The sequence below is a fragment of the Microcebus murinus genome, chromosome 10 (assembly GCF_040939455.1).
Source record: "Microcebus murinus isolate Inina chromosome 10, M.murinus_Inina_mat1.0, whole genome shotgun sequence".
Lineage (NCBI taxonomy): Eukaryota > Metazoa > Chordata > Mammalia > Primates > Cheirogaleidae > Microcebus > Microcebus murinus.
The window spans coordinates 20,467,271-20,493,143 of record NC_134113.1 but is presented as its reverse complement, the minus strand read 5'-3'; the positions used below and the strand labels follow the sequence as shown (position 1 = coordinate 20,493,143).

At 38.7% G+C, this 25,873-nt stretch overlaps 1 protein-coding gene and 2 long non-coding RNA genes across 6 annotated transcripts in view; 1 reads left to right on the top strand and 2 right to left on the bottom strand.

The window, feature by feature from the left end:
* LOC105883958 (uncharacterized) overlaps positions 1-12,867 on the bottom strand; it is a 34,167-nt gene extending 21,300 nt beyond the window's left edge. The window contains exon 1 of the long non-coding RNA XR_012921398.1: positions 12,604-12,867. This is a non-coding gene — a long non-coding RNA (uncharacterized LOC105883958). The remainder of the gene's footprint in view (positions 1-12,603) is intronic.
* The window catches only part of NR1H4 (nuclear receptor subfamily 1 group H member 4), a 72,524-nt gene that overhangs the window by 10,465 nt on the left and 36,186 nt on the right, over positions 1-25,873 (top strand). For 2 of the 4 annotated variants that reach the window (XM_012787636.2, XM_012787635.2), the window contains exons 2-4: positions 5,149-5,306; positions 5,961-6,095; positions 21,092-21,457. In XM_012787636.2, the coding sequence (XP_012643090.1) occupies positions 6,017-6,095; positions 21,092-21,457 (445 nt within the window). In that variant the 5' untranslated portion in view covers positions 5,149-5,306; positions 5,961-6,016. Of the gene's footprint in view, positions 1-5,148; positions 5,307-5,960; positions 6,096-12,868; positions 14,719-21,091; positions 21,458-25,873 lie in introns of those variants that run through there. The other 2 variants (XM_012787633.2, XM_012787632.2) reach the window with 1 other exon arrangement.
* LOC142873343 (uncharacterized) lies at positions 19,416-25,276 on the bottom strand. The gene is made up of 3 exons (XR_012921399.1): positions 25,191-25,276; positions 24,095-24,140; positions 19,416-19,505 (listed from the first exon to the last, which is right to left on the bottom strand). It is a non-coding gene; the product is annotated as an uncharacterized LOC142873343 (long non-coding RNA).

The window sequence follows — 25,873 nt, the reverse complement described above, 5'->3', positions numbered from 1 at the left end:
CCAAGTTCATTATTTAAACAGAACCTTTCACAAAGGAGGTTTCCTTCCTCTAGTGCATGTGCTCTTGTCTCCCTTTCTGATCTGCACTGTTTTCTCTCCCACAATACACTGCTTTCAGTAATTGTGCTCTTAAGCACAGAGGAGAAGCGTCAGCCACCCTGTTTCTAGGGACAGTCTAAAGGGCAAGGCATAGATTTGATCAAATGGGTACTAATAATAACCAGCTATAAACTCAATCCTGAAAATTTTTTAAATCTTTAAAATCTTAAAGTCACTAGAAATTTAAAAAAATACATTCAAATGTATATACATATTTTAGTGGCAGAAAGTTATGATAGGATGATCAATAATAGACTCAAGCATAGAAATATGCTACATTAGGATAAAATTCTACAGGTAAGTAGAATGAAATGTGAACTCAAGAAATGATAAAAAAAAAATTGCCAACGAGGCCAGGCGCGGTGGCTCACACCTGTAATCCTAGCACTCTGGGAGGCGGAGGCGGGAGAATTGCTCAAGGTCAGGAGTTCGAAACCAGCCTGAACAAGAGCGAGACTCTGGCTCTACCATAAATAGAAATTAATTGGCTAACTAAAAAATATATAGAAAAATTAGCTAGGCATGGTGGTGCATGCCTGTAGTACCAGCTACTCGGAAGGCTGAGGCAGTAGGATCGCTTGAGCCCAGGAGTTTGAGGTTGCTGTGAGCTAGGCTGACGCCACGGCACTCTCTCTAGCCTGGGTAACAAAGGGAGACTCTGTCTCAAAAAAAAAAAAAAAAAAAAAAAAAAAATTGCCAACTGTTAAAGAACATCTGTATGTATTTCTTAAAAAGATTAGGGAGGATATTAAGTTGCAGTGTCATTCATTTATGTCTGTATTTATTTATTTATTTTTAGAGACAGGGTCTCACTCTGTCACCCAGGCTGGAGTACAGTGCAGTGCATGATCATGTTAATAGCTTACTCTTGAACTCCTGGGCTCAAGGACCTTTCTGGCTCAGCCTCCTGAGTAGCTAGAACTATAGGCACATACCACCACACCTAGCTAGTTTTTTTTTTTTAGTTTTTGTAGAGACCATTCTCTGTAGGTTGCCTAGGCTGGTCTTGAACTGCTGGCCTTAAGCGATCTTCCTGCCTTGGCCTCCCAAAGTGCTGAGATTACAGATATGAGCCACCATGCCTAGTCCTGATGTGGCATTTAGATTTAATTAAATGGGTTAAAGAGTAATGCAACAATATATAAAAATATCAATTTTTATAATATGTCAGAAATTATATTTATTGCAACTATTTTATTTTTAATGTGGAAAATTTTAGATGTCAACCTCAAAAATCTGTTGAAGGAACATATTGATTTTCAAGGTTCTTTTAAGGAGTAGGTAAGCATAACTATTTAAAGACCATTAGTGTAGAGAACACCTAGCACTCATTCTCAACCTAAAATAACTCATTTTATCATAAGGAGGATTTTAAGGGGAAAAAATTCTAGAGCTAACTTGAGGGGACTCCTGGGAGTTAGTCTTTCTATTGCAGTTGTTCCCTTAAGTCTTCTTGGTAAAGAGTATTAGAGAAAGAAGGCACAGAAGTAATCTCAATTAAAGAAATAATATATGCACTTGGCAAGCATGTTAAAGTGGCTAATCCCACTAAGGAGCTGTTAAGAGGTAAAATCCTACTGTTATGAGATGTATATCCCCATAGTAATCATTGCATTTATTCATAATTACCTATAATATTACTTTGATTATTTGAATCTCTTCTGTTATTTGTTTAAGGCGGGGATTAACAACATACTTTTTCTGCAAAAGGCTAGAGAGTAAATTCTTTGGCTTTGTGAGCCATGCAGTCTTGTGTTGCAGCTACTCCCATCTGCCATTGTAGGAAGAAAACAGCCATACACATTCCATAAATGAATAGATGTGGCCGCATGCCAATAAAACTTTATTTATGGACACTGAAATTTGAATTTTATATAATTTTTGTGTGTCATGAAATATCCTTCCTTTGAATTTTTTCAAGCACTTGAAACTTTAAAACCATGCTATGCTAAGCTTGCAGGTTATCTCAAAACAGGCAGCAGGCCAATTTTGGCCTGAAGGCAATAGTTTGCCAAAATCTGGTTTTAACTTTTATTTGTTTGTTTGTTTGTTTTTAAGACAGAATCTCTCTCTGTCACCCTAGGTAGAGTGCAGCGGAGTCATTCTACCCACTTCATTCAACCTCAAACTCCTGGGCTCAAGCGATCCTCCTGCCTCATCCTCCCTAGTAGCTGGGACTACAGGCATGCATGCCACCTTGCCTGATTAATTTTTTCTATTTTTAAGTACAGATGGGATCTCGCTCTTGCTCAGGATGATCTCAAACTCTTGAACTCAAGTGATCCTCCTGCCTCGGCCTCCCAGAGTGCTAGGAGTACAGGAGTGAGCCAACGCGCCCAGCCCAAAATCTGGTTTTAGCTATAGTGTTTCAAGGTCCCTTTATGCTAAAGAGTGAGCATAGTTTCCAGAAGGATACACAAGAAACTGGCCACTGTCATTGCATTTTGGTGAGGAGAGTTGGTGACAGAGCTGTAAAGACTTAATTTTCAATGTCCTGTTTGACTTGCTTACCATGTGCTTGTGTTACCATTTCAAAAATTAAAGTTTCCATTTTTAAAGACCCTTAAGGATTGTAAACCCAATGAATCTGATGTGAGTGGACCCTACTAACTATTTGAATTCTAGAGAATTCTGTTGTTAGCTTACCAAGGTCACCCCCATGGTGGGTCTCCAGCCAGGGATAATAACTTAAATGATGCGGAATTAGAGGAAATGGACTTTCATTTCAGTGAGCAAGTGATAAATTATGTGCTAGAGCTTTGTGCCAATAGGAGAATGAAATTCTTATTTTATACCATTTCTCCAGGAAGAGCACAGCAAATGTCATGGAATTTGGCAGAACTAAGCAAGAAAATAATAAAAAGAGATAATTTAATTAAGCCAACATTTCTTGAAGGTCTATTGTGTACCAGGCACTTGATTTGAAGGTGTCAAGTTTGTCTGAACATATAGAGGGAAATTTATTACAGAATCCAAGATAGAGATGAGTGTGTACCTGGAAAATATTAGAGAGCTATAATGTGCTATGGAAGTTATAGGGGAGCATAATGAACATGGCTCAAGGTTAAAAACAAATACAGATGTGAGAAAAGGAGAGCACAGAGGGAAACCTAAACTCGGAGTTATAATCTCTTTTTTTTTTTTGGCTCTTGCCTGTCTTGCTATGTTGCCCAGGCTGGAGCGCAGTAGCTATTCACAGGTGCAATCATGGTGTACCACAGCCTCAAACTCCTGGGCTCAAGTGATCCTCCTGCCTTAGCCTCCTAAGTAGCTGGGACTACCATTGTGGCACCATCTTGCCCAGCTTCTGTAATTTTCTATTTTTTTTTTAAAGACCAGAGGAAATGGGTCTTAAGTTACAGAGTTTAAGTTTGGTTTGAATATTAGGGAACATTTCTGACTATTGACACTGTGGACCTGGAAGGTAAGTATAGGAAATTGTGGAATTTCCCATTTTGGAGATAGGAGAAACTCTATCGAGAAGTTGCTGGAATTTTTTTTGGGGGGAGGTGCTTTTCAACCCATTTATTACACTATAAATATACATACATGTATTTGTATACACAGTCAGGATATATGGTTCATATATATTCATGTAAACACACTGAATATATTCTTACATGATTGATATGTATGCACTGAAACTTGAATTTCCCTAGTATTCAACTAGTTTGTCAGTATGAATGAGGTCCCGTTAATAGCAGCAACTCAACTTTTGCTGGCTTATTGCTCAGGACCTTGTAAGAGCCTCCATTCTCCACTTCCACAGGGGTTATGGCCATACCTGGGATGGCCATAACCACAATTGCCCCAGAAGGGCACTGAGCCCTCGTGGGTGCAACGTTCCACTGTGATATGTGGCCAAGTCATTTGAAGGTGAGGGTAACGGTGGGGTTGAAACAAGCTCTGTCTCCCCTACTTGTTGCATTAGAAGAGTCTACTTTATAGCTCAATGTTTCCAGACTTCATTTTTATTTATAGCCCCTCCCTTCTCACCTGTAGAGGGCAGGAAGACCTTCAGAATCTAGTGTGGGTCGGCCAAACACAGCTATATCAAGCATTAACACCTCTCTCATGATTGAAGCTCTGTCTTGGGGTGAAAGTCATGTTTCCTAGCTCCCTCTGACTTTAAAATGGGTTTTCTCCCAACAAGACCCTCGTCTTAATGGATAGTAGAGTTTGGTAGAATTGGGTAGGGCTATGCCATTGGTTTACCAGATCAACTCAGGTATGTCTGGACCCTACAGTGGACAAAGTTTGTGTCCCTTCTCAGGAGACTCTCGTTTGTCCTCTACAACCACCCCCTGTCTGGTTTTTATCCTCAATTCATATGTGGTCTAGTATTGCCCATCTTTAAAAATTTCTCTTGAAACCACATCCTCTTTCAGAGAGACTGCTATCTCTTCAGTAGTCAAGATAGCTACTTCCCTCTCTCTTGACACCCAATGTCTTCATACACAAACTTCTCTATTAGAGCATCCTGTTCTTTGCCTTCATAAACAGCTTTAAGAACAACATGTTAATCATCTACGTATTTGAGTGACTATGTGTTTAATGTCTCCACTCCTCATTAGGCCTGATGTCATGGATTATGAATTCTTTTGTTCCTTTTGCAATTTTATCTTCAAAGATTCAGCACAGGGCTTAGTGCAGAATAAATTCTCAATACATACTGGTGGAAAGCATGAATAAGTGAATGCATGAAGCAAACAGGTCTCTTGTGGGCTACCTTACCAGCAGCCAAATGTATCTGAAACTCACTTCTGTTTGAACTGGGCCATTTGGTGAGTGAGAGAGAAAGAAATAGAGAATAGAATTTCCCCACTATTCATGGGGAAATTCTAATGAAATAAATATTTGTCCAACAAAACCCTTATATTCTCTTCCTGTGTAGCAAATACAAAGTTATGTATTCGTAAACAAAATGATTTTGTGGTGAAGACAGGAAAAAAAAAAAAGGTTTGAAAACCATCCTCAGAAAACAGCCTATGAGAAGAGGTTCTGATAGCACACCTTTTCATTATTTGACCTTTCAAATTATTTCTTTAGGGTAGTAGAAGACATCTTGGAAGGGAAGAAGGAAACAAGGAAGGAAGGAAGACAGGCAGGAAAGAAGACCTAGAGATACAGCTCAGAGTGAACACTACTTTTGTTGGGTTCTTGGATGTATTCTGGAGATTTTGCAGGATGAAACTTCAGACATTGTGGTGAGATTTGCCATTATTTTCTTTTTGTTGTAACCTCTTTTTACCCTAGATCAATATACAACCAAGGTAGACCATGAGAGTGAAAATGCATACCTCTGAAATTTTCTCTAAAAGGCAGAAATAAAGAAGATCTTTGGGGGAATATTTTCTGAATTTTATATCTGCAGACACAATGCCTGAATAGTCAAGAAAATTCTAGAAGAAAGTGGCTTTAAATCACTATTCTGTGTTTAGAAAGATTGTTCAATTTTAAAGTAGAAGATAATAAATCATGGATTCATCTCATTTTTAATCAAGGATTTTATTTGTGTGCATGTGTGTGTGTTTACACATAAAAGAAATAAAGACATAACCAAAATGTCATATCTTCCCCAAATCTCCCAACTGCTGAAATTTAAATGAAAACATATGGTGTTTTCCCAGCTAAATTAGAGAGTATCTCTTCTGAAAGCACACATCTTGGACATTTTTAAATCCAAATGAGGTATAAAAATGATAAATGTTGAGAAAAGATACATACAGAAAGGCTATGGCAAACAGTTTACGAAGGGAGCCATTTGTACCTTTGTAAATTATCTTGTTCTCCCCTTCCCCATCTCTCTTAACCACCCCCCACATCCCTGCAATTGTGAACTTTATTTATTTGCCTTTCAGGGTTTTCTTTTGAAGACCACCATAACAAAAGCGCATTCTCAAATTGAAAAACTTGGATGGGATCAAAAATGAATCTCATTGAACACTCCCATTTACCTACCACGGATGAATTTTCTTTTTCTGAAAATTTATTTGGTAAGTTGTCACGTTCATGTGAATAGCAATAAAAACAAACTGCAATTTAGAAATACATGAGGAAAATAGCCTAGATGATGAGTCCAAGAGTCAAGAAAATGTTTTTATTTCTTCTAAGTACTCAATAAATGTTGGCTACTCTGCAAGGTTAGTGGTAGATTGGACCTTGGATTCATTGGACCTAATGGTCTTCATTTTTTAGATGAGACTGCAAGACTTCCAAAGCTTTGCAACTTGCCCAAGGCCATGAGGCTAGATAATTAACAGAGCTGGGAGTAGGAACTGATTCCTGCTCCAGGGCTAATTCTAATATTATTATAGCAGGCACTAAAGCATGAAATCATGATTCTTATGGTTTAATATTATACCTATTAAAGGCTGAGTTTACTTAGGTTATAGCTCCGTAGTAGGTTTCCTTTTCACCACGTCTCTGGTGCTGGGGGAAGTATGTCACAGCGTCCGGATTAGTCACTTAAACTGGATTAGGGACAAATTGTACTAAGTTGTTTTCAGTAGATCTGTAACTAGATGATACCATAAAATGCTATATTGCTCTACTTTATGCATTTATGAAAAACATCTCATTATCAAGAGTTTCAACTGAGAACATTAATAAAGAGTCAGCTGGGACAATATTTCAGGTGGGGCAGGGAGCCTTCTGCCTCTGTTAAAATAATTCTTTTCTGCATAATAGCCCTGCTGGGAGGCTCAGGTGTTCCCTGTTTTTTCCCTCCATGAATATATGGACCAAGGTAGACGGTAATAGTGAAAAGGCAATACTTGAAGTTGCTCAAAGTTCAATGTGTTAAGGCATGATCCCTTACTTGGTTGCAGATGTTCCTAGCAGATATTAATTAATAGTTTATGTCATTACTTACTAGTCATTAGCACTTTATTGTGTCATTGTTTATCAGGTCATTTCCAAGGAGGAGTCATTATCTGAATTACCTATTTATGTATCTACCTGCCCCATACAGTATAAGAGCATTTAAGGGCAGTGACCCTATTTTATTAATCCTAAAATGTGCTTGATAAATAAGAATCTGGTAATAAATAATAGAAGGGAAGGAGAAAAGAGGTTTAGGGGAAAAAAAGAGATGTTGATCAGTAACTGTCTGAGAGACCAAAGACAGTAGTAATTATTTATGAAACGCCCATTCTCACTGCATCTAATTTCTTCCAGTTGACTTTTCTTCACCCTGTGGATTCAGTCAAGGGCAGCAGGAGGCCCTGCCTCCTTGTCTGGCCACTTGACTCCTTGCTTCTGGCCTGCCCTTCTATGGGTCCTTAGAAAAACCAATTTACAGACGTCTTCATAATTTTTTGCTCTACCAATCAGAACTCACAGAATAATGAGGACTGTTGGTACCTATGATAGACGAAGGAAAATTCCACTGAAGATTATTTTTTCAAATGAAAACTGCCATTTCCTGCTCTAAAATTTTACAATTGCATGTTGAACTCTCCCAATCTGAACTTTGGTGTCATCATTATTCAACCAGTCTATTCAGCTCCAATGTGTACGCAGAGAGGAAGTTGTAGGGTTTCTCTTACAAACCAGCCTAGCTTTAAGCAAGCACACAGGCTGCAGGTTGACCCCAGCAGCCATGAGGTAAAAAAGGTGTCAGTAAATAGTCATGCAGGGGCGGTCAGGTCAGAAACATCTGAAAATGATTGCTAAGGAAGCGCCATGACTCCTGCTTGCTGCGCTGTGGTTCCTTCATCTCTTCTTTGCTGGGCCATATTTTCATCACCCCTTTACTAGACCATATTCTTCTTACCCAGTTTCCTAACACTGCATCTAAGGTTTCTGAGCATATATAGCACAAGATGCATGAGCTGCAATGCACAGCTGCTAGTCCTAGCTGGAGCAGATTCCTCGTATCTTCATCTGTCCCCACTTAGAGCCAGGTCTGAGCATTCTTTTCAAATCTCTTTCGTCCAGGGCCTCGGTCCCACTCCACTCAGCATACCTGAGCTAAAGGCATGCCAAAGGGGAGGATGAAGAGAATTCTGATTCCTTTATTCCTCCTCTCCATCCTTTTGTGTGTCCTGATGCTCTACGGCCCCTCCCTGTGGTTAGGGTGGGGCATGCCAGGGAACAGACTGTGACCCCCGGAAGAACAGCTCACAGCCTAACTCATCACTCCTGTAGCTTAAGCTACGCCAGAGATCCAGAAAGGTTAATCCATGGGATGGATCAACCAGCCAGAATGAGACAGACAAGATCCTAGCAGAGGTGGATGCACAATACACGTCCATAAATCAAGACACAAAATAATAGCAGGTAGCGATAAGTGCCAGGAAAATAAGAAAACAGAGTGTTGTCCTAGTGACTGGACCTCTCTGAGCAGTGGACAATTGAGCTGAGCCTGAAGGACAAGAAGCCAGGGGGACTTTCACTCCCGGAGGAGGGCAGAGGGAGAGCAAAGGCCCAAAGTCTGGAATGGACTTGGAAGGGCCTCGTCTTCTCATTTTGATTTAGGGCAGGAGGAGAAAGTCTAGAACTGGCTCTAGCCTCTGCTCTCCCATTCGCCAGCTGTGTTGTCTTAAAAACAACTCACTCAGGTTTGATTGTAAAAGGAGATTATTAGGCTGGGAATTCTAGGACCCCGTCTAGTTTTAACGTCTGAGTCCACAAAGTGCTGTAATTGTCTGCCAGGAAGTGGTGACTCAGTGGTACTCACCTGGTACACGGCTTTTGACAAGTCCTTTAAGATGGCCCTGGGCATGATCCTCCTCACTGAAAATGACTATAAAGGCCATAATAAAATCACACCTTTAAGACATTTGGAAGGTGACCTGTGTGGAAGACAAATACTGATGAGCACCCTAACGGGAGCTGGGGACGCTAATGACCTTTTCAGTGATAACAGTGGCTTCTGCTGGAACGAACCTGGACACCTCACTCTCCAAAGGCTTTGCTGAAGGGGAACGTGAGGTATCTCCACCGTGTAAATGCTTATTCCAAAAAGCAGAGCCTGAAGCAGGGACTGTGTGCGGGCAGTTCATGTGAGAGGTGACGGGCAGAAGCGAGGGAGTGGAGGATGAGACAGGGACGGAGGGACACCCAGATGGGGTGAGTTATCCAGATCACTGCCATGGGGGAGGTGAGCTTGGTGCCACTAGGAGTAGCATGAGAATTGTCAGCTGAGGGAGCAGGGACTGGAGTATGTACTAACTAAGCGGCCTCTGGCTCCTGTTAGTTGGGGGTGGCCCCTGGGGACGTGAACTCCCCTGCCCTTCTGGACCGTCCTTGGGCTCGGGCCAAGCGTCTCCTGTGGTCCTGGAGAAGTTGGGGCAGAAAGGCGGGGCGGGGTGCTCTCGCAAGGGCGGCTGTCAGCCTGAGGTGAGTCTGAGCTCGCAGAGGATGAGCTGCCACAGCCACCACGCAAGTCAGAGGTGGGTGGCAGGGATGCGACACCATCACCAGAAAAAAAGGAAAGAAGCTTGGGCAGAATGGAATCAGAGAGATGGGGCTGCAATCATCTTCTGAGCTCCTTTAATTTATTCTGTTGCCCAAGATCCTGACAGATCCAGGTGGGAACCCAGCCCCGGGTAACTGAATCTGTGTAAAGGACGGGGGTGGGAGGCTGGTGGCCTCACAGAGATAAGTCGCCTTTCCTTTGGGAGATCTGACAAGCCAGAACACTTGGTCAAAGAACAATTTAATGGGTTAAGAAAGGCTCTCTTATGAAGGATGAAGGCGAGGTTTGATGCAATTAGTGTGTAATTGAAAGTAATGATGACAAAGTCCACAGCTTCCCACCATTTGACATAGCGAACAGGGCAGGAGGTGGTGTATTCAATTCTATGTTTAATTTTAGCAAACTGTGGTTTAAAAACTCAAAAATCACACAAGGTTAGAGACTAAGAGACAAGACATTCTAATCATAGGACGGAATAGGCGTCACTTCTCCCACAGCAGTCCCCATTCACTTAGCGAGGTGACACTGGGAGTGGAAATACGGAATGAAACAGAAAGAAAGAAAGTCTCAGAGGCAGGCGAGACTCTCTGAACTTCAGTTTTCTTCCCCTGTAAGTGGGGGTGGTGACGACACACTTCACAATTTGTCGGGAGGAATGAATCGGCCGTGTGGGAAACTGCTCCGTACGCTGCCTGGCATCATCAAATAGTATCATCAATCCAGAGTTGGAGGCTTAGTTGTTACATTTGGAATTGTTGAAATGATAAACACCACTCCACTCATTAAAAGAAGGAAGTACTGTTTATTTTGGCATTGTGGAGTGCAAAGAATTTTCAAGGAGCCGACAAGAATTAACAATATGTAAATAAATTTCTGGGTGCCCTGAGGAAGGGAACACATGTTCTGTCTCATCTTGACATTGCAGCTAACAACTTTGCTAACAACAGCTTTGGAATCCATGTTTTATGTTATTTTATTATTGTTTCTAGCAATCTTTCCAAAGCCCTACTCTGAATGAGGCCCAGCAAATGGCAGGGGACAGATGCCATGCAATGCTACACGCTTACATTTCATTTCCTTTGGCTATTTCTCCTTGCTTTCCGCTCCACCTCGCTGTTTGCGCTCATTTTCTCTGGGCATGCTTTATTTTTATCAGAAGATACTCACTTTGGAATCTGGTTCTTGCCTATTAATTTAATGCTTAAATTAAAACACTGTTCCAGATGTTGCAGAATTAGTCAGATGTTTTGAAATACAATTAACGGTCTTGAGATACAGTTTTGCAGAGTATTTCCGACATTTGATTTCAGGTATTTTTCCACCTCACTGAGTTCAAGTTGAGTGAATGTCGTTCTGACTTGTTGGGTGAATTAAAGCTGAAAGTTTCCAAAACTACCATTGGTTCAGGCAAAATGAAGCTTTGTTTTTGCATACTTGAAATATTTTATCGCTGCTATTCCTTACCCACAGCTTTAAGCAATCTCTAGGGTTTGTATTAATTCGTTGTGACATTGGTTTTTGCTCTCCCAAGGAACCTCAGATCTGGTACCCTTGTTAGTATAGTAAAGAAATGGGAAAAGGAAAGAAAGATTGAATGAGCCTTTCCTTATTACAAGGAAATAGATAGGGCATGCATAGCTTGGAAAGGGCATGCAAAGAGTCAGGGAGTTATAGACAAGGTGGCCAGCAGGCAGGTAATTTCATTGCAATCTAGGGCTTAGCTGTCAACCTTGCAGGCTAAGAAACAGGCACTAGGCTGAGAAAGACTGACTATAAAATCAGATTGCAAATTTATAAATCTACAGCGATAAAAAGAATTGTGATGATAACAGCTACCTTATCTTGAGTGCTTTCTATGTGCCAGACATCACACTAAGTCCATTTTCGATCTGTTAGCGGACTTCCTGGGTTCAATCCCATCCCTGCCATCTACTAGTCTGTGGTCTTAGGCAAATTCCTTAACTTTGAGCAAGTTACTTGCCTATTTAAAACAAAGTGCTAAGAAGAATGCCTGGCACATCATAAATACTCTATTTGCCATTAATGTTAACTCTCATAGCACTCCTATAAGGTAGGTACCATTACTATTCCTCTTTTATGGTGAGGTAATGGATATTTAATGATGTTAAATCTGCTGAAGCTTCCATAACTAGTAAGTAGGCTACCAAAATATAATCAGGACAAGGAATCAAAATTGAATGTTTGAGCCTCCAGGGTAGAAAGAATACTCCTATTTATCTTCTCAATTGAGAAAGTCTTTTCAATGAGCTTATATTACTTAAAGTCTGTTGCCCTCACCTCTTTTCAAGGGTAGTTCTCAGAAAAGCATTGTCAACATTCATTCTGGGACTTCCCTTTTTTCTTGCCTTCGTGGCTGATGCTCCATGCTCCATGAATGGCGTATCATTCATATTGCGCCCAAGTACCATGGATGGCAGTGCTGTCCAACAGAACTTTCTGTGATGAAGGAATGTTCTGGATCTACTTTGTCCAATACAGTGGCCATTATCTGAACGTGTGGAGTTGAAAACTTAAAATGTGACTAGAGTAATTGAGGAACTGACCCTAATTTAATTTAAGTTGCTATATATGGCTAGTGGCTACTGTTTCAGACAGTACAGATCTCCAAGAGAAAAATGTATTTTTAGAAAAAAAAAATAACACAAGGCAGTTGATGATCTCTGAGAGAGAAGCAAAGGGATCCAATGAGTCTCACTAGGAGAACATTCTGTGGTCTGTGTGAATTTCACTCAGCAACAGGGGTTTCCTGGATCAGCTAAATTATTCTGCTCACTTCTTATTTAGTATAGATGTTTCTGAGGGCAACAGACAGGTTCATTTATTTTGGCCAGTGAAAAACTCAGTGGAGAATTCTTGAAATAGAAAATTCAGAAATTGTTTGTCTTGGTTCATATCCTTTGGGTAGCTCTTCTGCCTATCATCCTCTTAAGGCAAGGATAGCTCTGGGATTGTGAGGAGAGGAGAGTGGGATCAGATGTACACTGAGGTCAGAAGTAAACTGAAATATACCCATGGACCACTACTCACTTCCTCTTTCTTGCCAATCAGGACAAACGTACCTTAGTATTTCCACCATGGGATTTTGAGTCAGATGATCTGGGTTAAAGTCCTGGCTTCATCACTTACTAGCTGGATAGAGAAATCACTTAACCTCACTGACTTGCTGTTCCTCATCTGCAAAACAGGATTGGAGACAGTGGGCATCAGAAATAATACCTTTCTCAAAAGGTGCAAGGGGGGATCCAATGAGATAATGTATATGGAACCACTTCATAAACTAGTAAAGGCTATCGAAATGTCTTAGCAATGAGCATTATATTTATATAGATCACCTTTGCCTTTTAAAACTGCTTCCAGATTTATTATCTCCTTTTTTTTAATCTTCACAACAGGCCTATGAGGGAAGTAGGGCGGGAATCATTATCTACGTTTTACCATCTGTTAATGTAGACAAATGGGGTCCATGGAAGCTGAGACTCGCCTAGGGTTACACACAGTGTGTCCGGCTGCGTTATGCCTGGGCTCAACCCTGGACTTACTGAATCCCCTTCTAACACTTTGCTTTCTAAAAAACAGCCAGCAGACTTAAGCATGATGTACTGAAGTTATGCTGCAAGGTAAAAAAATGAAATTATTCCTATTCAATAAGCAACCCGAGCTACACCATGAGTCCAAAGCTGAATAATCATAACGTTGATATGATGATGACAGATCGCTACCCATTGTGCTAAGCATTTTATACATATTATTTTATTGAATCCACATATAACTCCATGAGGTGCTGCAATTACCAGCCTCATTTTACAAATGAGGAAAGCAAGGCAGAATATGGTTCAGGAATTTGTCCATGGTTCACAGAGCTAGTAAGTGCCATGAAAGCCTGCAAGTATTAATTTGCGAAGGCTGCTGTAACAGAATACCACAGACTAGGTGACTTAAACAACCAAAATTATCTTGCAGTTTTGGAGGTTAGAAGTCTGGAATCAAGGTGGCAGCAAGATTGGTTCCTCCTGAGGGCTGTGAGGGAAGGATCTGTTCCAGGCCCCTCTCCTTGGCCTATGGATGGCCATCTTTTCCCTACATCTCCTCACGGCAACTTCCCCCTGGACATGTCTGTCTCTGTGTCCCAATTTCCCATTTTTATAAGGACCTGAGTCATATTGGATTGTGGCCCACCCTAATCCTCATTTTCATTTAATCACCTCTGTCATGACCCCATCTCTAAGTAAGGTCACATTCTGAGGTACCAGGGTTTAGGACTTTAGCATATGTACATTCTCAACTTATGATGGCTTGACTTACAATGGCTCGACTTAACAATTTTTAGATTTTGATGATGCAAAAAAGATTTCGGCACAGTATTCAATAAATTACATGAGATATTCAATACTTTATTATCAAAATAGGCTTTGCATTAGATGATTTTTCCTAACTGTAGGCTAACATAAGTGTTATGAGCATGTTTAAGGTAGGCTAGGCCAAGCTATGATGTTTGGAAGGTTAAACTTATTAAATGCATTTTCAACTTATGATATTTTCAACTTAAGATGGATTTAAGATGTTTTCAACTTATGATGGGTTTATTGGACTGTAACCCCATCATAAGTTGAGGAGCTTCTGTATTAATTTGGTGGTGGGAGGACACAGTTTAACCTATTACACTGGATACAAACCCAGGTGGGCAGGTCAGTTGCCTGCAGACCTCATACTGGTAAGCATCATGCTTTGCTGCTTCCTGATGTTACAAAATTGTATCATTCTGCAACCTTTTGATAAGAATGAATGTCAAAACCTAGAGCATGGTACTTGACCTCCAAATCCATTCTTAGAGCCACTGAACAGAAATCTACCCTCTAAAAGTTCTTAGGCTGGAAATGTGCTCCAAGAAAATGTTTATCTAAGCGACTGGTTTCCAGCTTACTAGGCAATTTGGCATTGAGGACTTTTCTCATAAACATTTACAAATATTCTGCTCTGTAATGAAGTTAATCAGTAAACCACATAACCTCTGGCCTCTTTTACTCCTCACCTAGTCTCATTTTCAGTTGCTGTGCATAAGCTCAGAATGGTAATGCAGTTTCAGGGATTAGAAAATCCAATTCAAATTAGTCCTCACCACAGCTACACACCGTCAGGATTTCTCACGGGAATGATGAATGCGAAGGCTGCTAAAGGTAGGACACGGGTCACAGGTGCTCTTGGACCTGTCTGGTCACAGAGCTTTTGAAGCTGGACCGAGGAAATCAGGGGAGTTTCTGTTGGAGATTATAGCAACAGATCCCTGTCAAAGATGGCTCAAGCAGACCCAGAAGACTGGGGTGGGAGGTTAGGATGGAGTGAGTTTTATAGGGTTCTAAGTAGGTTACGTTAATGGGATTAAATCTAAGTATGTTTCCCCTAAAATTTGTTATAGGATAACATGTCGAATTGGCACTATTCTTTCAAGTCAAACATTAGACAGTTCTAACACTGATGTCAATGAACACTTGAAAAAAAACACATTTTAATGTACATTGAATGCAGTGTTTTAAAAATGGCAAGTCCCAGATCCCAGTGGATTATGAAATCTGTTTAGTGGCATGTGACCAGTATTAAAAACTGGAATAGAAGTTATCAGTGTGCCCCTCAAGAAGTAAGGGTAAGTGGTATTTCATGAAAATTTTGTGTTAGTTACATATAGATAAGTGTATACAGAGGTCATGCTATAAAATGTATTTCAGACTATGAGTTGTGGTTAAAAAAAATAATAAAAAGAAATTGAGAAACAAATTTAATGAACTAGTTTCACAGCAAGTTTCTCCCAATAGTCTCTATGACAAATCAAGTAAGTAAAGACTTGAGCTTTAGGCTTAGGCTATTTGTTTTCTCCAAATTAAAGCATAAGTTATAATTAAAACACAGTATAATATAAATAATATTTTTCTCAAAGCAGAAAATTACCTTTCAAATTTTCAGCAAAAATAAATTCTAGTTCTAATCATTTTTGCAATAATGACAACTGTGAACATATTTTTTGATCACAGACTTGGCAACGTAACATTTTATTTAAAGGTGGTCTGTAAAAGGGACTAACACTGTATTTAGAAATGGAAATTAGTTGGAAGGCTGAGGAGAAAATTTACCATTCACTTCAATTTAACAAACATTTACTATGTATCAGGCATTGTGTTAGGTTCTCAGAAATGAAAAAAGGGGAATATAATTTAATATTTTCCCTCAAAGAGTTCACAGACCACAACAATAACAAAAATGTATTGAGTGGTTAAATTGTGTCAGGAACTATGCAGTTTACATTCTTTGTCTTAGTTCATTGTTATCATAACCTCTCACATTGGCATCACATTATTCCGGCTTTATAAAGGAAGGAACAGGAGCTTGAAGAAGTTCAATGTCTTTCCCAAGTTCATAAACCTAGCCAGTGGTGGGTGAACTGAATCCAGATTTGTCTACTCAGTGGGGTGCTCTTAACTAGAATCTCATACCACCTCAAGTTTAGCGTGGAAGACAAGCCTAGAAACAAATAAAAACGATTGTACGTGCTTCTGATAAGTGCTAGAGGGTGTGGGCAGAAGGTAGGAGAGACTAATTGCACCTGGGGGAACTGGGGCAGGCCTCCTAGAGGAGGCGATCAGCTGACCAGGCAGGGAGCGGCACAAAGGCCAGGTGCCAGGAACAGCAAAAAAACTTCACAAATGAAACTGGGTCATCTAGTCAAGAAACCATGGGTTAGGAAATAAAGGAAGACAGAAAAGGTAATTTTTTCCTTCACTTTAATTCAACGAACAATCCTTAAACATTTACTATGGTTGGCATTGTGCCAGGGATGAAAAACTGGAGGTAACCTGGACCCCTTCTCAGGAGCATCGGAAACTAACAGTGAGATCTTGGAAAGTGCCATCACTGTTGCATGAGCCTGACTGATTCTCGCTTTTGGGGGCACAGTGGTTCTGGTCACACACTCCTTAGAGTGCAGTCACTAGCCACATGTGGCTATTTAACATTAAATATTAATTATTTAGAATTACATAAAATTAAAAATTCAGATTCTCAGGATCATTAGCCACATTTCAAGGGTTCAATATCAACATGTGGTTAGTGGCTACCACATTGGTAGATATAGAACCTTTCCTTCTATCACCTCTAGAACCTTCTATAACTTCTAGAACCTTCCCTGGGATGGCATTCTTTTAGAGAATCTATTGAAAGCTAGAGAACCTCTATCCAAACGAATTTTGCTTTCTTTTTAGGGGTTCTCACTCTGCTGGAGTCCATCCATGTGTTCCCATTTAAGAGCTCTTCCCTAAGCTCTCATGGAGAATTTCCTGTCATAAAGGAATCCATATTCTCTACTCCTTGACCGATTGATTCCAAAAAAGGGTTCATAAAATCCAAATTTTAATATAGATTTTTCCTTTTAAACTGTATTAAAATAGAAATAAACTTACTTTTCAGAAGGCATACTCTAAATTAAAATTGAACTACTTCCCCCTTTACATCTTATTCTCTATCAGAGAGTTTTATATTGTAATTATTTACTTATTTACTTGTTTTTACCCTAGCACTTGACATCTCTTCCGCCATCCACCCCTGCAAAGGAAAAAGCACACAAATGAGAGAAAGGCTGGGTTCTATAGGAAATATTTGACTCACCAAAACTTTTTCTCAACAACTATATTTTATACTCAGAACTACCTTTTGAGATAGCAAAGCTGAGTGTTATAGTCCCATTTTATAGAAGAAATGGAAACAGAAAAAGTTATGCAGTTGTTTAAGATCTCATTGTCAGTTAATGGTGGAAGTTGTTCTAGTCCAACCACTTGCAATATGTTGGCCATGCAGGTTCTTTGGTTGTAAGTCGCCTACTATTTACCTTTCTACTTTGTGGGGATTTGGTGGGGCACACCATGAAATACTAGAAGAAGTGCTTTGAGAACAGGAGTGTTATTTAATATTATTTTGTATTGTTCTCATATTTTTACCATATTTCATTGTATTAGCATAACATTTATATCTGTGAAAGTTTTCCATTTTAATCTAGATGATTCTAGAGATTGATATGACATTGATATCATTACCTGACTTGAATTGGGACTCTGTTGTGGTTTTTTTATTATAAAAATAATTGTTTTATTTAAAAAATGCTCAGAGATCTTGGAATTGTCATGTGAGGAGGAAAAAAAACTATGAATCTCCATATTATCTGATTCTTGAATTCTATAGGATCCAGATTCTATTGGTTGTTTGATGTGGGGGAAGTTGCTTAACCTTACTAGAACTGTCAGAGAGAAAGTAGGCTGGTGGGGAAGGATAAAATCCAGGTGTAAGTGAAACTAATGCTTTTAGTACTTTTTTAGTTATTTTCAATTCTGTTCACTCCAGAAATTTTAGTCATAGATGGTGATAAAATAGATCAAGATTTTGCTTATATTTTATCATTTATTTTCTGTGTGATAATTCTATATTTTAGTATTCCATTTTGTAGTCATAAGACAAGCACCAGTTCCAAAATTTTATGTCTGTTGTATGTACTGATTTAATGCTGGTTTTATATGCATTAGTCGCCATGAAAGAAAGGAAATTGGTTTTTGTACAGATATTGTATACTGTGTGCTCTGTCAATCATTTCCTGGGTCAAGCAGAAAGCATTCTTTTCAGCAACAATTAATATGTATATACTCCTTTTTGCCATTGTAGAAAAGCCCTGAATCCTAATGTTCATAAACTATTAGTCATATACTTATGAAGATTTAGATGTAAAGAAGAACTAGAAGATCATGTAGCATAGAGTCTTCTCTTGGCAGGTGAGCAAAGGAAGGTCCAGGTAGGGTAGGTAAGTTATGTTTTTTAAATGCCATATGTCTAGATTCAGAACCATGACCTGCAGGGTCCTAGAGACCTTGTCTCTTGGGAAGACTTCCCAAGAGAAGCAATACTTAAAGGGAAATTTAGATATAAATGGGGATTGGTGAGATGAAGCTCTAGGAGGACTGTGTCAAGGAAGTTTCCAGGCTCAGAAATCAGACTGTGGGAAAAGTACAGAGGCTGGAAGGAATGAGGCACATTCCAGGAAACGAGAAGTTGGAACATGGAAAATGGCTGGAAAAGAAAGCAAGGGTAGGGTTATGCAGAGCCTTGCAGGCCTAGATACAGGTTATTTGCAAACGAAGGCTATGAAGGGAAGTACAGACTGAGGAGGAAGAGCAAGCCTTTGACTATCATGCTTTTGAACCATCACCTGTCTGAAATTATCCCAGAGGATAGCGATTCAGTGCCTGGGGTTTGAGATCAGACTCCCAAAGTCCAAATCCCAACTACTCAGGTAGATAGGAGTAAAGTTGCTTAACTTCTCTGTGTCTCAGGGTACTCATTTGTAAGTAGGGATAATAATGTTACCTACCTCATAGGATTTTGTGAGAAATAAATGAGAAGGTGCCTGGCACTAGGAAGAACTCTATAAAGGTTTTCTGCTTCCAATAGTAATAATAATAATAATAATGGTAATAATATTAACTACCTTTTGATCGCTGTAATGAGCATTCATTTTACATGTTTACCTGTATAGGTCCCCAATCCCTAATTGCCAATTCCATATTCCAAAAGTGCTGAAAACCAAATGTTTTTCTAAAAGTTTAGCACAAATTCATTTGATGGCAGAACCTGACTGAATGGGTGTGAAACTGATATGAAACTGATATCTTTATTTATTCCACTTAGTGTAAATATTCATACATTTCACTGTGGAAAATATTGCTGTGTTTGATTCTGGGTTCTGTCCCAGACTGTGCTGGGAGTGTTATATAATGTATAAATAGTACTGTATTCTATTCTAAAATCCAGAAAATTCTTAATTCTAGAACACATATGACCCCAATAGTTTCAAATGAGGAGCTGTGAATACATATTACCTTGTTCAATCCTCAGAGTAATCCTTGACATAGATATTTTCATCTCAAGCTTGCTGCTGTAAAAAATGAAGTTCATCAATAGTTTGAGTGATTTGCTCTAAGTCGCACTATTCATAAGAGATGGAGTTGGAATCTTGGTCTAGGGTTGCCTGACAATGCTTTGAAGAATCAGACATATTGGTATACTCTCCTATTTCTTATTTATGTCTTTTTAGTGTTTCACATGATTTAAATATTTCTGTGTTCTAAAGAGCCATAATTTCTGTTTCCAGGAAACAGAAGCATTTTTATAACCTGATAGTTTACTAGTACCTAGAGGTTTTTATACATAAAGGGCTTATTTAATGATAATAATGGTAGTGAGGAGAATAATTATCATTCCTATTTTAATGTCAACTATAATTTATCAAGTATCTGTGTGCCAAACATTTAGCAAAGTGCTTGGCCTGTAATGTTTACATCAACCCAATGAGGTAAGTGTTATTATTCTCTGTTTTATGAAGAGAATATTGTGACTTAAAGATGTTTGCCACATACATATAGTTACAGACCAGGGATTTGAACCCGGGTAGACAGACAGATTCCAGGTGCTGCATCCTTTTTTATTTTTTTTTGGTAAAGCTCCTCTTTTATTTTATAATGATTAAAATAACACATACACATGGCAAAAATTACAAACAGTAAAAAGATTGTATAATCCCCTACCCCAGAAAATAATGCAATAGTATCATCTCCTACAGTAACCTCCATGTAGTTCCTTTTGTATCATGCAGAGATTTGCCTTGCTTACACACACACATATAATGTTTTTAATACCTGCGTGAATATAGACATTGTTCTATAGTTTACTTTTAAAAAATAGCACCAGATAGTAGAAACCTTTCCATATTAGCACATAGAGATCTAAATCATTGTTTCACATCTACAAAATATTTTAGTGTATAGGTGTAACAATTTTTTTAACCAAACTTCTTATAGATGGATATTGAAATTGTTTCCAATTTATAGTTCTTACAAAGTTGCTGCAAAGGAATATTTTTTGCAAAAACACTTTTTCATACATGTTCAACCATATCTCTAAAATAAACTTTCTAGCAGTGGAAAATTTATGCTGGGTTAAAGGGTATTTGAGTTTTAAATGCTGAAAGATATTGACAATGTGCTTTCCAAAAACATTTGTTTTCTCAAAAGTGTGTATTATCAAACTTTTAAAACTTTTGCATCTTTGAGGATGAAAACTGTTATATTGTAATTTCAATTTGAATTTAATTATTGACAAGGTTGAGTGAATTTTTGTATGTTTGTACAACACCTGTGTTTATATTTCTAAAAACTGTCCATTCATGACCTTTATCTTTTTTCCCATGGATTGTTGGACGTTTTCTTATTGGCTTGCAAGAGTTCTTTACATATTAATAATATGAGTCTTCGATCTGTGTTCTATGCCGCAGATATTTTTCTGAGATTGTAATTTGTCATTTAATTCTACAACTATATATGCTGTTAAAATGTTGTTAATTTTTACATAGTGAAATATTTCAATCCTATCTTAGAGCCCACACTCCTAACCATAATGCTAAACTGCCTGTCTGATTTCTAGAATGATAATGTTAATTCCAGTTTTGTTGTCACTTTTGTTCAGGTGTACTAACAGAACAAGTGGCAGGTCCTCTGGGACAGAATCTAGAAGTGGAACCGTACTCACAATACAACAATGTTCAGTTTCCCCAAGTTCAACCACAGGTTTCCTCATCATCCTATTATTCCAACCTGGGCTTCTACCCCCAGCAGCCTGAAGAGTGGTACTCTCCCGGAATATATGAACTCAGGCGAATGCCAGCTGAAACTCTCTACCAGGGAGAGACTGAGGTAGCAGAGATACCTGTAACAAAGAAGCCCCGAATGGGCACGGCAACAGGGAGAATCAAAGGGGATGAGCTGTGTGTTGTTTGCGGAGACAGAGCCTCTGGATACCATTATAATGCACTCACCTGTGAGGGATGCAAAGGTAAGTCTTTGGTTGGCACTTTTCTCCTTGTTAAGGTTTTACTATCTTGGTTGTTGAAATACCTTGAACTAGATTTTTCCCTTTTCCCAGATAACTTCCCATTTTTTCCTTCTCAGTTTCTACCTCCTCACCTTTGTTGGGTTGTCATAGATGTCTAGGAAAAGCCTGTTAGAGTATTTAGCTAAGATATGAGTTAGCCTTTTCCTTCCTATTCACAACCTCACACGTAGTCAGTCAAAAGGAATTTATTGTTAAATTCAATTAGTTGTGGGTTTTGCTTATTTTTGTTGTTTTTGTTTTAAAGAAACTGTTGAACTAATCTCTTTGAAAATGAAGATCAAGAAGAAAGACTTTATTTAAAAATATTTTAAAATATATTTTCATGCACTTTAGTTAATTAAGAGGTAGAGGAAGAAACTACACAGAAAGAAAGAAGGAAGTAATAATGGCTTATATTCAATAAATATGCTATTTAATAGATTCATAGATCTATGATAGATGCTATAGGTGAATCATAAAAAATTACAATCCATTTAGAAGGGGTAAAACATGACACATGATATATAAAAATGACTCCATGTAAATAAAGTCCTATGTGATTACTCTTCCAATGTGGGCATGGATAATAAGTTTATAAAGCTTCAAAGGAAAGAACACAATGGACTAATAGGTTCATCTATTTATTGTTTCATTTATTCATTTAACAAATATTTCTAGAACACCTACCACACATTAGGCACTCTGTTAGCTTTAAAAGCTGAATAAAAACTGTCTCTAGAGCAGAATCTGTTGGAGAATGTGCCAAATTGGGGTTCCCAGATGCCAATGATTGCTACCAAAATAAACAGAGGACCTAGTCACATAAAAATGACTCAAGGACACTTCAAACCTTTGAATGTTCAAATGATCAGATTGCGCAATACTTTTGTCGATTCTTAAAAACTGGATGTGATATCGTTAGCATTTTTAAAAATAAAAAAGTATTTGTGCACCACCTTTAAAAATTAAAACATCTATAAAGAAAATTTTAAAGATCTCATTTATGGCCTTTGAAATGTCCTTGAGCTATTTTTGGAAAGTCAAGTTTGTATAAGTAAATGAACTTATAAATTTGTTGAAGGCATAGATTATGTCTTCTCTACCTCTATTATTAACCATAGTACCTAGCACAGTGCCTGGTACATAGTAAATATGGAATAAATGTCTTTTGAATGACATAATGAAAATCCTTGTTCATTGCTGGTACTTAGCCACTGTGTATAAAACTCTACTTTGTAAAAGTACATTAAAAATTTTTACAATACTTAATTCTTCCCCAATTCAAAATAATAAAAAGTAAGTGCTACCCTTGAACCCCCATATCAAGTGCCAATTTTTTTGAGCTGGCAGAGTTATAGAGATCTGCTTGTGTTACAGATTAAAAAAACAAGCAAGCAGGGGGTTGTAATAAGGCTAAAAGGAATTATTAATTTGCTAGAAAAACAAAATAATTTCAAAATGACAAGACTTAGAGTTGGATTTAAATAAATAAAAATAAAAGTAGGTCTGAGGAACCAACTGCCAACCAACAGTAAAGGAGAACTAACTTTGTGGTAGCTCTAGTCAAAAAGCAGCTGGGGCTTTTACTCTGGAAGGCAACATTAGGACAAAAAGATGAAGCTTATGGAATGGCATGTTTGGGGGCTTAATTCAAGAACTAATTTTCTATTGCTAACACAAATTGTTCCAACAATGAAACTGGCTTCCTGCCTCAGGTGATAATGAACTCTTCATTATTACAGGAGTTCAGAAAGATGACAGATGAACAGACTTGAGTTCTCACACAGGAAATTTCTATGGGAAATTGAATAAGTTGGCTTGAGGTCCTTCTTTAAATCCTCTGAATCTGCAGTACCATCTTTCATAATATTCTAATTATCTCAGGCCTATGTGTCTTGTCTTCTGACCAAGTTTGTAAATTTCATAAATTGAAAAATATCTATAATTTATGTAACCCCTCTTATTACTATGAATTGATGAAAGAGAAAGATAGACCAGGGTGTCTAAACCTTGGCACTATTGACATTTTAGGCCGAATAATTCTTTGTTGTGGGGGATGCTTTGCATGTATGGTGGGATGTTTAGCAGCATTCCTGGCTTCTACCCACCAGACGCCTCAACCCCCTAGTTGCGACATCCAAAAATGTCTGCAGACATTGCTAAATGTCACCTGGGGGGCAAAATCACCCCCGTCGAAAAGCACTGAGAGAGACTATTCAGTTAAAAGCACTATTATAATATGGAGTTTCTCAAACTTGAGCTATATATGAGGCTTTCTTGAAGGAAGCTATTTCTTGGGTGCCTATAATGTTGACCTAAATTGCTTTTATCAAATTGCTTGTGCTATTTTAAAAACAAATTTACAAAATTAAAAAACCATAAACAAAATAATAAGGTAGATTATGTGGTTTCGTTGCTCAAAATATTACTAAAGCTCAGATGCTTTCAAGTTTGGTATGCCTAGACCATATGTCATGTGAGGCCTCAATTTTCCACTGCATTCTCTGTTCAAAAACTTGATTCATCCAAACCTTGGTTCACCCAGTGCTCCATTTGGCCATCCCTGAGCTGGGTACCTCTTATGCATATTAAGCTTACCTTTGTTGTTTTCTCATAGCTCTTGACAAATAAATCATTCCTCTTGCTGTTAATGAGATCATGGGCAAAAACAAAAAAGGAGGGCAATAAGTCTGGTGTCATTGTAACATGGTCTTAAAGATAATCCAGATAATGCTATGATTAGTTTTTAAAGACTGTCATAAAATAAAACATGAAAAATTCAATTTAATATGTGTAAAGGACCTATAAAAAAGTGTGATACATAGTCAAAACCCAATAAATGCCTGTTATCATTGTGATGGTCCTAGAATCTATTTACATAGAATGTAGTGGCAATGTGATTATTTTCTGCTTGTTTGATAAATGTTGATGTCCAGCTGATTATCAGATGTTTGGCAAGACATAGTTGACATTGATCTAAATTACCAAAAGGCACTTTGCTTTGTGTAGACCAGTGCTACTCAATCTGTAGTCCTTGGACCAGCAGTATCACTGTCACTTAACAATTTTTAGGAAATATAAATTTGGGAGTTTTACCCCAGACCTACTGAATCAGAATTTCTGAGAATGAGGCCCAAGGATCTGTGATTCAGCAAGCCCTTCATGCTAAAGTTTGAGAACTACTAGGGTAAATAACATCTAAAAAGGCACCTGAGGACACTTATCTGGGAAAGCAGGTTGGTTGTGCGTCATGACTGTGAAACCTGCAAGATGGGAGCAGGGAATGAGGGAATGCTGCTTTCCATGAGGTCATCAGAGGAACAATTCAACAGATAAAAATGTAGCCTAGAAACCCAGGCTGGGAAGACACAAAATCCCATGTAAGTCATGCTTCCTGCTTGGAGAAAGAGAAACAGAATAGAACATGCATAGTTCATTCTGAAAATCTGACTCAAAAGGAAAATCTCAATACAAATACTTTTGAACCTACAAATTTCAGTGCAAATTGTTAGATCTGTCTGGATTTTCCCTGGTCCCCTGGTTTCCAGTGTCAAGAATGAGTAATGGTACCGCGTGGAACCAATGACTGAGTGATCACAGACACAGAGCCACCCCCCACAGTTTATTAAAGGAAAGAGAAAGAACCTATATGAAGTGAAAGTAAAGCCACACAAAAAGACACAAGCAAAAATACCTTCTACAGATGGTGGACTGGGTCAGTGAGAAAGAGGACATCTGAGTACACCCTGTCTTTTATATGCGCACTAGCTTGTCCCGCCTTTCTCCTGGCAGGATTGGTTGCTGTTTCCTAGCCTTTTGGGGTGATTGACAGCTTGGTGTTATATAACAGATCACATGACAGGTTACCTAACAGGTTGGTTATGTAACAGTTTCCCTTTCTACCCGTTTGTCTTCCCCAGAATTCTTCACAAGGCTCCACCCATGTTATGCTAATTAGATGGTAATAAGCTCTAGATCAGTTAAAGGTCACTGGGGACTTCTTACTATGTATGTTCCCACCAGGAAACAGTTCCCATCTGCAATTTGGTTCCTAGCACAATTCGGTTCCCACTTTCCGCCCTTAGTCACTTCCTTGCCAGCTGTTTACCCTCCACCAGACCTAACACCAATGGCATGCTAATTATTATGGCAGGCGTTCTACATTTTCTCAGGTCTTCACAGCAACTGGGGAAAGTAGGTATTATTGTGAAATGTAGAATGCATTAGTGTTAACTCTATTCATCCTATGCTTCAATAAACATCAGAACTTACTCATCCTATCTAACTGTAATTTTGTACCTACTGACCACTTGCTCCCTGTCTCCACTTCCCCACTTCCCTTATCCTCTCCTAACCTCTATTTTACCCTCTACTTCT